The 12,157-nt window shown below is 39.6% G+C and overlaps 1 protein-coding gene across 1 annotated transcript in view; it reads right to left on the reverse strand.

The window, feature by feature from the left end:
- LOC127650380 (NACHT, LRR and PYD domains-containing protein 3-like) overlaps positions 1-12,157 on the reverse strand; it is a 1,539,373-nt gene that overhangs the window by 1,131,290 nt on the left and 395,926 nt on the right. Inside the window, exon 13 of the mRNA XM_052135756.1 lies at positions 1,872-2,042. Coding sequence (XP_051991716.1) covers positions 1,872-2,042 — 171 coding nt within the window. The remainder of the gene's footprint in view (positions 1-1,871; positions 2,043-12,157) is intronic.

Consider the following 12,157-nt stretch of genomic DNA (forward strand, 5'->3'; position numbering starts at 1 on the left):
TCTGGGAAGCATTAAAAAATAGTAGTTATTCATTAGTTAATAGTGAACTGCCACTTTCATCTGATTACTATTACTTATTAATTCATTAATCAGAGCTTCTTGTTAGTTAATAGTAGTTACTAGATTGTTAATATTGTGTTACACATTTGTTCCTGTGTAGTTATTCATTAACTAAGGAACCTTATTCTAAAGTTTTACCGAGTTTTCTAAAGAGCTGGACATAAATTAATGTTGTGATCATTTTGAACTGTGATGTCACAATCAGAATAATTTGATTCACTTGAGAGGAAACAGACTCAGCAGAGGGAGCACATCCACAAGTACACAGTAGTTGGCGACCGTTACATCGCCAAGGCCGATAAATCCGATGATATTCTGACATATTTAATTATCGGCGTTGGCCAATAAATTTCCCCATTTGGCGACGAAAATCACCTGCCTGCAGAGGGAGCACGTGAAGCATATGAGACATGTAAATGACTAGTCATGGTTTGTTTTGTTGTTACATGCCATCGTGTAACTACAATAATACTCCGGTGTGCAACATAGTGTCATTTAAACGGTCCACATAACAGAGCCGCGGCAGACGCGTTTGAGTTCATGTTAAAGTGCTCGCCTGTTTCATTCTCCCTCTCTCTCCTCAACAGTTTCCTGTAACTTTTAGCTGTCTTGTCTAGTGACAAAAAGGCAAATATCAATCAAACTATTATCATTTACTGTCGGCAAATATGCGCATATCCAATAAACCAACTTTACAACTTGAGCCGATCAAGCATCCTGATGAACACTCATAGATCTTCATCTGAAGCGCATATTCTAACAGTCCTCAACAGTTCCCTGTAACTTTTCTTATGATCAAAGGCAAATATCAATAAAACTTCTATTATATACTGTTTGCAAATATGCGCATATCTCGTTTAAACAGATGTCATTCACGAACCTCAAGAGAATCCAGTGTTTTATTCCCGTTGGGCACTCATCTAATATCTTCCTCTGAAGCGCATATTCCATCAGCCAGAATCAAAAACTTCAGTATCAGGATCAAAAGTTCCTCTCATTCACAAATCATAAAGTAGGCGATACAGGCTGTTTAAACTGTCAGAAGATGGATCTGAATGAGCATGTGAGTGCAACTTCAAGGTTGCATCCGAAACCAGGAAAATAACCCCTCAGGAGACTGTATACTTGGGTACGATAAAAATAAGTTGCTTTTCAAACTATTTGGAGATCAGTTTCCTAAAGCGTTCAATTCATTCAAAACAGCAGTCAGTTAAGCTATGAACTGAGTAGGTAGCAAGTCAGCTGCCTACATTTTCGGATGCAGCCCAAGATAAAAGCGCTTCACGTGTGCTTTAAGTAAATTTCTTATTCACTATACACTGTTTGTAAAATTGGATTGATTCTGTATTTTTGAGTAAATGCGAACGCTAACGTGGACATGACATTCATGGTTGCTGGACTACTGTATGTACTGTTATTTCATTCTTCCTAATATATTAACGTTTTCTTCACTTTTATCAACAAATTACAAAAATTACTCAAATGTGATGACTAAACAGAAATCTGAAGAAACTGATATCTACCATTTAAAATGCAATATTATCTTTTTGTTTTGTGTGAAATTGAATATATATTGTGCTAAATAAGAATTTATTATTATTATTTTTAGCAATTTTATGTTTGTTACTATAATAAATTGTGTGATATGTCGGCCTTATATCGGTCTATTGGCCACCCTGCTCTCTGGATATCGATATCGGCCATTAAAAACCCCACATCGGTCAACCACTGGTACACAGTAACCACAGCTATGTACCACAATATATTCATATCGTACATTCAAATGTACTAATGAATCTGCAAACACAAACCTCAGTATTTCCAGTGTACAGTGAGGACTCTTCAATGCACCAGAGAGCAGCTTCACTCCGGAATCCTGCAGGTCATTGTTACTCAGGTCCAGCTCTCTCAGGGATTTTGATGATTGTAGAACTGAAGACAAACTTTCACAGCACTGACCAGTGAATCTACAAGCTGCAAATCTAAAAAAAATAAACAATGATAAAAAGCAGTTTTATAAAACATTTGGTAATAACAGAGTGAATGCTCTACAGTTTGATATGAAGAGTTGTGACAGTCACTGAGCCATTTATTGTTTCATTGTCACAGCTATGAACCACAATATATTCATATTGTATTTTCCAATGTACTAATGAATCTGCAAACACAAACCTCAGTATTTCCAGTGTACAGTGAGGACTCTTCAGTGCATCAGACAGCAGTTTCACTCCTGAATCCTGCAGGTCATTGTTACTCAGGTCCAGCTCTCTCAGACTTGAGGAGTTTGAGCTGAGAACCGAGGCCAGTGCTGAACAACTTTTCTCTGTCAGATTGCAGCCCATCAGACTGAGAGAAATGACAAGATAACACTGTGTTAATCTATAAGTTTTATAACTTCTATAAGATCTATAAGTCGTGAAGGCTTCTCAGTACAGCTGTTGGGTACAAAGAAAAAATATATGGCCACTATTTTTGATTGCTCATAGTCGTTTGCAAATTTTTTGAAGCTCTTCTACTGTCAAGACAAGGTCTGGACTGCCCAACTTGTTTTGTTCTGGAGTTCTGTCTGTTTTGGTCCATGTGTGCATTTGTTTTGAGGACATGTATTTGTTTGTGTTTGTGTCAGCCATGTGCTCTCCTTACTCCGCCTCCTCATTGCACCTTGCCACACCTCCTCATCTGATCCTTGTTGTGTTGTTTGTCATCACCTGTTCCTCATGTGCTCTCCCTCTACATACTGTGCGCCTTCTACCTTCTTGTGTCTGTTAGATCATTTTGTGAGTTTGGTTAGTCAGTCATTCCTAGTCTGTTTCTCCAGTTGGTGTCTTGCTTATTTTCTTAGTTTCAAATTGGTTCTATTAATTTTGCTGTGAGAGTTTTTGGTTTGTATTTATTTATTTATTTATTTTTCATAAAAGCTCTTTCTTTAGCATCCCTGCACTTGGGTCCAGATTCCTGCAAAATTTTCTGATGTCTAAGAATTTTTGTCCCGAAAACAAACTTGAAGTTCCCCAAAACAACACTAATGTATGATAGAAGTGAAGTTAGGTCAATTAAGCAGTTTAGTAAAGATATATATTTACATTTACATTTATTCATTTGGCAGACGCTTTTATCCAAAGCGACTTACAAAAGAGGAAGAACATCAGCGAATCATCTTAGGGAGACAGTGGTACAAAAAGTGTCATATTACAAAGTTTCACTATCATCAGAATAGTATACAAAACAGATTTAAGTGCAACAAGAAATGTAAATAATTTTTTTTTTCTTTCTTTTTTCTTATTAACAGCATAATACTTGTAGCTACCTTAAACTGTTCATTGTTATGTTAACATTTGAATTTGTGCAAATACTGATTAATCCTGTCTAACAATTCATTCTTATAAAAGAAAATTAAACATACAATATTTATACATAAGCCTCTGAAATTAATCTGCGGAAAAATATTTTCTCAGGTGCAAAAATCACAATATAATTCCACAAAGTGACATCAGCCTTCAACACGCTCCAAGTAGTCAAGGGTTTAGGTTGTTCCAGTTAAACCCATTGCATGTCTTCCGAATGGTATTGGACACTCGCACAACGTAAGCAGTGACATACATCCAAGTCCATGTGACAGAGTGAAGTATGCAAGGGGATACAATTTTTAAATGGATGGTAGGCCTGAGCAGCGCGCTCCTGAGGCGGGAATACGGCAAATGTGCCACATAGTGATGTAGCTATTTCACGGAAGTAATAGCTGGACTGCAAACCATGTATTTCAGGAGCAGTGTTTTCTGTGGGAGAGAAACTCCCTTTGGCATGGAATTTGTGCTTTCTAACTTTGCAGACCTTTTACATGCACAAACAGCAATATTATGCACTGATGGAAAGGTAATGTCCCAATAAGTATAATAGGGCCTCTTTAAGCCTAATCCAGACACTAATTAGATAATTTACTGTTTAAACAATGTAAACAAAAAAAAATGATGTCACTGTGACATAATCATACGTAACAACTTCTTACAATAAATAAAGTCAGTTGTTTAACTGTTTTCAATGGCAGCAAATGTAGGTGCTTCTCTTTCACAATGTGGCCCTGTTTTTCAGGCCACCATGTAAAACACTTGGCATTAAGCTGAGAAGAATTTACTCTATCAATCTTTTAAAGAGAAAATAAGTCTTTGACATCATGTATTTATACTTGCACTCATCCTATAATGACATGAGAGATTTCAGAAGACATGACAACATTTCTGGTAAGTGAACACAGTGATCAACGATACTCTCTGGTTTTTATGGTGCATTTAGATAATTTTTAGGGAGAGAATGTTTCAGTACACTGGAATGATTTTGCGACTGGGACAGCTGTAAAAATGGCTGACTACCTGACCAGTGCCCTGCTTAGTAAACTAGAGAGCTGATTGAGATGTACCCAATAACATTCATTAGGTGTGTTCAACTTCAACTGCAGCTTGCCTTACCGATCTGTGAGATTTACCAGTTGTAGTAGCAGGAGGAGTTGAAAATGGAGCCATCAAGCCGGACACATTCTGTTTCACGACGTGTGCTGAACCCACATTAGTCACAGAAGATCCCACAATGATTGCTTTGTTTATTACAGATGAAGTGGAAATCAGAACTCAGGATTTAAATTGACATACACTCACCTAAAGGATTATTAGGAACACCTGTTCAATTTCTCATTAATGCAATTATCTAATCAACCAATCACATGGCAGTTGCTTCAATGCATTTAGGGGTGTGGTCCTGGTCAAGACAATCTCCTGAACTCCAAACTGAATGTCAGAATGGGAAAGAAAGGTGATTTAAGCAATTTTGAGCGTGGCATGGTTGTTGGTGCCAGACGGGCCGGTCTGAGTATTTCACAATCTGCTCAGTTACTGGGATTTTCACACACAACCATTTCTAGGGTTTACAAAGAATGGTGTGAAAAGGGAAAAACATCCAGTATGCGGCAGTCCTGTGGGCGAAAATGCCTTGTTGATGCTAGAGGTCAGAGGAGAATGGGCCGACTGATTCAAGCTGATAGAAGAGCAACTTTGACTGAAATAACCACTTGTTACAACCGAGGTATGCAGCAAAGCATTTGTGAAGCCACAACACGCACAACCTTGAGGCGGATGGGCTAAAACAGCAGAAGACCCCACCGGGTACCCATCCTCTGATGACTACTTCCAGCAGGATAATGCACCTTGTCACAAAGCTCGAATCATTTCAAATTGGTTTCTTGAACATGACAATGAGTTCACTGTACTAAAATGGCCCCCACAGTCACCAGATCTCAATCCAATAGAGCATCTTTGGGATGTGGTGGAACAGGAGCTTCGTGCCCTGGATGTGCATCCCACAAATCTCCATCAACTGCAAGATGCTATCCTATCAATATGGGCCAACATTTCTAAAGAATGCTTTCAGCACCTTGTTGAATCAATGCCACGTAGAATTAAGGCAGTTCTGAAGGCGAAAGGGGGTCAAACACAGTATTAGTATGGTGTTCCTAATAATCCTTTAGGTGAGTGTATAAAAACCGAAAACATTACTGATTTGAAAAGATTGAGTTCTTCTAAATACAGTGCCTGCTGTGTGTAAGAGAAAGTCCAATAAATGTCTAATTATTTTGATACTGTGGCAGCGGGGGCGTGGTCAAGCGCCCGTCCGGGAGAGGAAAGCGGTAAGGGCGCTTACACCTGAGCTAAATTATGCCTAACACCTGTCTCTAATTCCAGTGAGCACGAGGAGAGCGGCATAAAAGCAGACACAGAGCCTCCAGTCGAGAGAGAGAGAGAAGAAGAGGGCTTGTCCGCCCACGGGATCACCGCCAAATGGGCTTCCTCCAGCGATGCCGGGCGGTGGCACTGGACCCACTCCACTGTTTTCCTGGGCAGCCGTTGGACGAATTCTTCCAGCACCACCTGATCGATCACTCCCTCGACGTCGCGCTCCCCCGCGAGCAGCCACCTCCGACAGGCGACCCGGAGCCGTTGAGCAAACGCAAATGGGCGATCGGACTTCTCTAACTTCTCTAACTTCATGCCCCGGAAGAGCTGCCGATTCTCTTCCGGGCTCCGACCGACCCGTTGCAGAATGGCTCTCTTCAGGTCTGATTAAGCCAGGAGGTTCGTCGCCGGCAGTTGTTGTGCCGCAAGTTGAGATTCCCCGGACAGGAGAGGAATTAGGCGGGCTGCCCACTGTTCGAGCGGCAACCCCAAATTTCTGCCGTGCGCTCAAACAAATTGAGGAAGGCCTCAGGATCATCTGCTGCCCCTATCTTCTGTAATGTGGGCGGGGGTAGCGTAGCGCGTGTGTCCGGGGTCGCGGTTGTGGCCGACACGGTCTCCTGGCTAAGGAGGCTCTGGATGGCGTGCCGGTCCTCTGCCTGAGCCCGCATGATTTCGAAAAACCGGTGATCTTGGTCCTGCCGGAGCTCAAGCAGGGATTTATGGTGGCTTTGATGTAACGTTGCGAGGGACTGGAGGACCTCCGCCAGCTGGGAGGACTCTATGGGGCAACCTTTCTCCATGCTTGGATGAACTTGGAATTTGTTCCCGGGTTTCGGCACCGGTGTAAAGACCCTCACGGCAAGGAGGACACATAAAACAAGGTTGCGAACAAAGGTAAGGCTTTAATTGCCGTTTTTCTTTTTAACAGGTTGCAAATGTTTACACAATAGTTCACAAGTGCATTGGGTTGGCTTGTTGGGGTTCTCTCTCTTGACTGGAGGCTCTGTGTCTGCTTTAATGCCGCTCTCCTTGTGCTCACCGAAATTAGAGACAGGTGTTAGGCATAATTTAGGCTCAGGTGTAAGCGCCCTTACCGCTTTCCTCTACCGGACGGGCGCTTGACCACGCCCCCGCTGCCACAAATACCAATAAAGGAGTCCATATTTTTGGTAATTTTGAATTGTTTTTATGAATAAACATGATATTACTATGATAAACATATTATAATATGAGATAAATAATGTGCTGTTATAAAAACATGAATAAGTTAGAGTTTATTGGAACTGGAGTTATAATAAACACCTTGGTAATGGCATACCATCATACTACTCTTATTTCTTTCTTAGACTGACATAGCTGAAGTAGTAAAAGTAGCATGTGTCATTTGATATTTATATGCATCCCATGAAACACACTGTACCGTTGTCATCTGTGATTCTGGCCAATCATGAATAAGTTGTGACATCATCAGAGCTCTTGCAGCCACTCTGGAGAAGCTGCATTGGCAGTGCCAGCCGACTGCTCTTGAATCGCACACAAGGTACTTTAATTGCATATTTCACGGTGACGCGGCACTGTCGCCATCTTATGTCACACAACAACCGACATGCACTGCTTCAAGTCAAACTCTGATCGGATCTGATCACACAGCGCTGCATGAAGTCAAACATCTATTGATTACACTTAGATGAAAACATTACCTACAGATGATAACACAATATTTACCACCAAATCCTCTTTTCCTCTGTGTACAATCTTCTAATTTAACAATAATGTCACCTCAGTAAATCAGTCAACAAAGATAAACACTTGACATAAAGCCATCTAAACTAATAATTCATTACCAATCTAAATAATTGTTGATCACTATATTAGTCACACCTTAATGTAATTTTATATATTACAGTATAACATCATTTAACATAGTTTTTAGTAAAATCCATTAAAGGATTATCAAAACAGAGAAAAAAATGTGGAAAATAAACATTGCAGGAATAAAGGAAGCTACAATATGACAAATAAATTAATAAAGTATAAAACAAATCAAATCCTTAAAATAATAGTAATAATTATTCAGTATTATATTATAATAATAAACTTGACTGAGTCCCCCAATAATAATTCAGTATTGTATCATATTTAACTGGGTTTTTACACATCATGTTCATTAAAGAAATGTTTTAGTAAAAATATATGCAGGTAAATAATGATTTTTTATTAGGCGGATACGTATTATTGTATGTGGAAGCATAAATAAAAATGATAAAGTATCAGTATAAAGTAAATAAAGTATCGTTTTGTATTTATTTAGTGGAAAACTGTAGAAAACATGCTTTTGTTTTATTAAACTAGATTATTTACTTTGCATTAAACATTTTTAATCTATTTGGCTACAATGTCTGTTTAAAATGAAGGTAAAACTATAAAAAGTAACACATGAAACCAAACAAACATCAAAATAGTATAAGAGGTTGTTTTTAGTCTAACAAAATACAAATTAAAATCTAACTTCTGCAATTTAATTTCAATAAAGTGAGATTAAAACACTAAATTACTCACTCAGCTTTTCTGGATGCTTTGATCACCGGCAGCAGCCTCAGAAGACATTCATGTGATGGATCATATTTCCTCAGATTAAACTGATCCAGCTCCTCTTCTGAGTTCAGCAACACAAACACCAGAGCTGACCACTGAGCAGAAGAGAGACGGACTCCAGAGAGACGATTGATATCTCTTCTGTTCACGTATGTTTGTACTTCCTGCACTAGAGAATGATCATTGAGTTCTTTCAGACAGTGGAACAGATTGATGGATTTCTCTGGTGAGGGATTCTCCCTGATCTTCATCTTAATGTACTCAACTATTTCCTGTTTGCTGTCAGAGCTGCTTTCACTCTGTGTCAGTAGGTCTCGTAAGATTGTCTGATTGGACTTCAGTGAGAGACCCAGAAGGAATCGAAGGAAAAGGTCCAGGTGTCCGTTCTCACTCTGTAAGGCCTTGTCCACTTCACTCTTCAGGAAATCACTCATTCTTGACTTGTTTTGCAGAAACTTGAATAAAGCAGCGAGAAACTCCTGAATGCTCAGATGCACAAAGCTGAACACCTTCCCCAGGTGCAGTCCAAACTCCTCTCTGAAGATTTGGGTACAAACTCCCGAGTACACTGACGCTTCTCTGACATCAATGCCACACTCTCTCAGGTCCGCCTCATAGAAGATCAGGTTCCCTTTTTCCAGCTGTTGAAAAGCCAGTTTTCCCAGAGACAGAATCCTCTTTCTAGCCTGCTGAAGATCCACCTCACATTTCCCATCATACTTCTGGCTCTTCAGTTTGCTCTGAAAGATCAGGAAGTGTGTGAACATTTGAGTGAGAGTCTTGGGGATCTCTGCACGCTCTGCTTCACTCAACAGTCTCTGGAGAACAGTGGCTGAAATCCAACAGAAGACTGGTATGTGACACATGATGTACAGGCTTCTTGATGATTTCATGTGTGTGATGATTCTGTTGGCCAGACGCTCATCTTTTATTCTCTTCCTGAAATACTCGGTCCTTCTGAGGGTCATTGAAGCCTCAGTACATCTGTGAGCTGGTCAACACACTCAGGAGGAATCTGATTGGCTGCTGCTGGTCGAGAGGTGATCCAGAGCAGAGCAGAAGGAAGCAGATTCCCCTTGATGAGGTTGGTCAGCAGCACATCCACTGAGGCCGATTCTGTCACATCACACAAAATATCATTGTTCTGGAAATCTAGAGGAAGTCGACACTCATCCAGACCATCAAAAATGAAAATGACTTTGTAGTCATCAAGGAATGTTGATCTCAGTTCTTTTGTATCTGTGAAAAAGTAATGAAGAAGATCCATAAGACTGATATTTTTGTGCTTCATCAGATTGAGCTCTCTGAAAGGAAGTGGAAATATGAAGTGAACATCCTGATTTGCTTTTCCTTCAGTCCAGTCCACAATGAACTTCTGCACAGAGACAGTTTTCCCAATTCCAGCAACTCCTTTAGTCAGCACAGTTCTGATGGCTTTGTCTTGTCCAGGTAAGGCTTTAAAGATGTCATTGCATTTGATTGGTGTTTCCTGTGTCTCTGCTCTCCTGGATGCTGTCTCAATCTGTCTCACCTCATGTTCATTATTGATCTCTGCACTCCCTCCCTCTGTGATGTACAGCTCTGTGTAGATCTCATTCACAAGTGTTGAGCTGCTTTGATTTGACATTCCTTCAGTAATTCTCTGGAATTTCTCTTTTAGTTTTGTTTTGAGTTTTTGTTGATGCACAGAAATCAGTTCTGATGTAAAGAGGAAAAGAAATGGGAATTATAATTGATGTTGATGTTTAATGGTCATTAGACATTAAGTTTATTTTCTTTCATTAATATTAAGTGAATCCAGACACTGTGTGTTTCCTCTGAAGGTGACGTGATGTAATAGTGCCGTGAGTGCGAGCTCTTACTGGTTTGAAGTGTGTTAGCGAGGTCTGTCTGCTTCATCTTCTTCAGGACGTGCAGTGTGATCTTCAGAAACCCCTCTCTGACTCTGCTCTGACCTTCATCATCCTCCTCCTCTCTCTCAGAGCATGCTGGGGAATCTGAGATCAGTAGTCTCTTGAAACTCTTCAGCTGTTTCTTCATCAGAGAGATGATTTTGTGCTCAAGTTCCTGAAATCAGTGAACATTCAAACAACAAACTTCATTCAGTAACAGAGAGGAACTGAAGGATCAGTGGACAAGAATCACCACTCATTTTATTTGTGCTTTAGTTGTCTTGAATTCATCAGTGTGTGTGTGTGTGTGTAGCTAAAAAAAACAGCCTATATGGATGTGTGAATGGTCTCTCTCTCTCTCTCTCTCACACACACACACACACACATGTTGTGTTTCCATGTTTTATGGGGACTTTCCATAGATATAATGGTTTTTATACTGTACAAACTTTATATTCTATCCCCTAAACCTAACCCTACCCCTAAACCTAACCCTCACAGAAAACTTTCTGCATTTTTACATTTTCAAAAAACATAATTTAGAATGATTTATAAGCTGTTTTCCTCATGGGGACCAACAAAATGTCCCCACAAGGTCAAAAATTTCGGGTTTTACTATCCTTATGGGGACATTTGGTCCCCACAAAGTGATAAATACACGCTCACACACACACACACACACACACACACACACACCACAAAAATGGAGTCCAATGGCACATTTCCAGCAGTTGACTCTGATGCATCCTGTTTGTTTCTGTAGTTGATCAAAGACTCTCCTGAACTGAAGTTAATTGGTTGATTCATTGACCCGTCACTCTTCATGGACACACAGCTGGGTTCAGGAGATTCTCCATGAATGACACTAAAACAGCAATTAAACAGATTTTAAACACATTTAATGATGTGTCTTATATATTATATGTCACATGAGAACTTGCAATGTCACTAACATCAACATAAGTTCTCACATAAACACTCGAGCCGCTGTGAACAAACATCTCTCACAGCACTCATGAATGCACAACAGACGTCAAGATTTACAGTGAAAAATTACACATTTATACTTTTATTTTAAGTTTTAAAGTGAGGCACTCTCCACTGCCATTGTATTAACAAGACCACTCACCATATTCATTAAAACATCTGCTTTTGTGTCTTCTGCATGAGGGTGAGTGAATTATGACACCATTTTCATTTTTAATGAACTGAGAAATCCTGAAGCTGCAGTGAGGACGTGTGTTTTATTTGATCATTCAGAACACAAAACACGACATAACGGGACATTACAAGCAGGGGCGGGATTACGATTTCTGATGCCCGAGCAACCGACCAACCCGGGGCCCCATTTAGAAAATAGTTGCTTAGATTAAAATGTTTAAAATTACGTAAAATGTATTTTAAATAAATAAATATAATCATTTGTAGCCAAGTACATTCAAAATGCTTAATAAAATAAAAATCTAGTTAACTTTAATGAATGTATTTAGTATGAAAGCAAAGACAAAATGATGCACAGTTTATTCCTCAGATACTGCTGTTGTGCTGACTATATTAAGAGTTTTGACAGTGTGTTCTCAGGATGGAGACATGTGTGAAAATGATTGTAAAAACTGTAACATTTTAATGATATTGCTGCATCTCTGTCTTGTATCCCCTTTAAAAACTCTCTGATCGTATTTGGATTGTGTTCATAATATTCAGTATTTGCAGTCTTTGCATTTAAACTCACGTGAGTCCTCGAAACATCATGATCAATTGTTCACAGCTGCCATCAACAGCTTTAAAGTATCTAATAATAACTCATACTGAGCAAGTATTTTATTGGGTGCATTATACAGACTCTTCGAATATTTTGGGTGTTGCATAACATGCAGGATTTGAACA

This window comes from Xyrauchen texanus, chromosome 10 (assembly GCF_025860055.1).
Source record: "Xyrauchen texanus isolate HMW12.3.18 chromosome 10, RBS_HiC_50CHRs, whole genome shotgun sequence".
Classification (NCBI taxonomy): Eukaryota; Metazoa; Chordata; class Actinopteri; order Cypriniformes; family Catostomidae; genus Xyrauchen; species Xyrauchen texanus.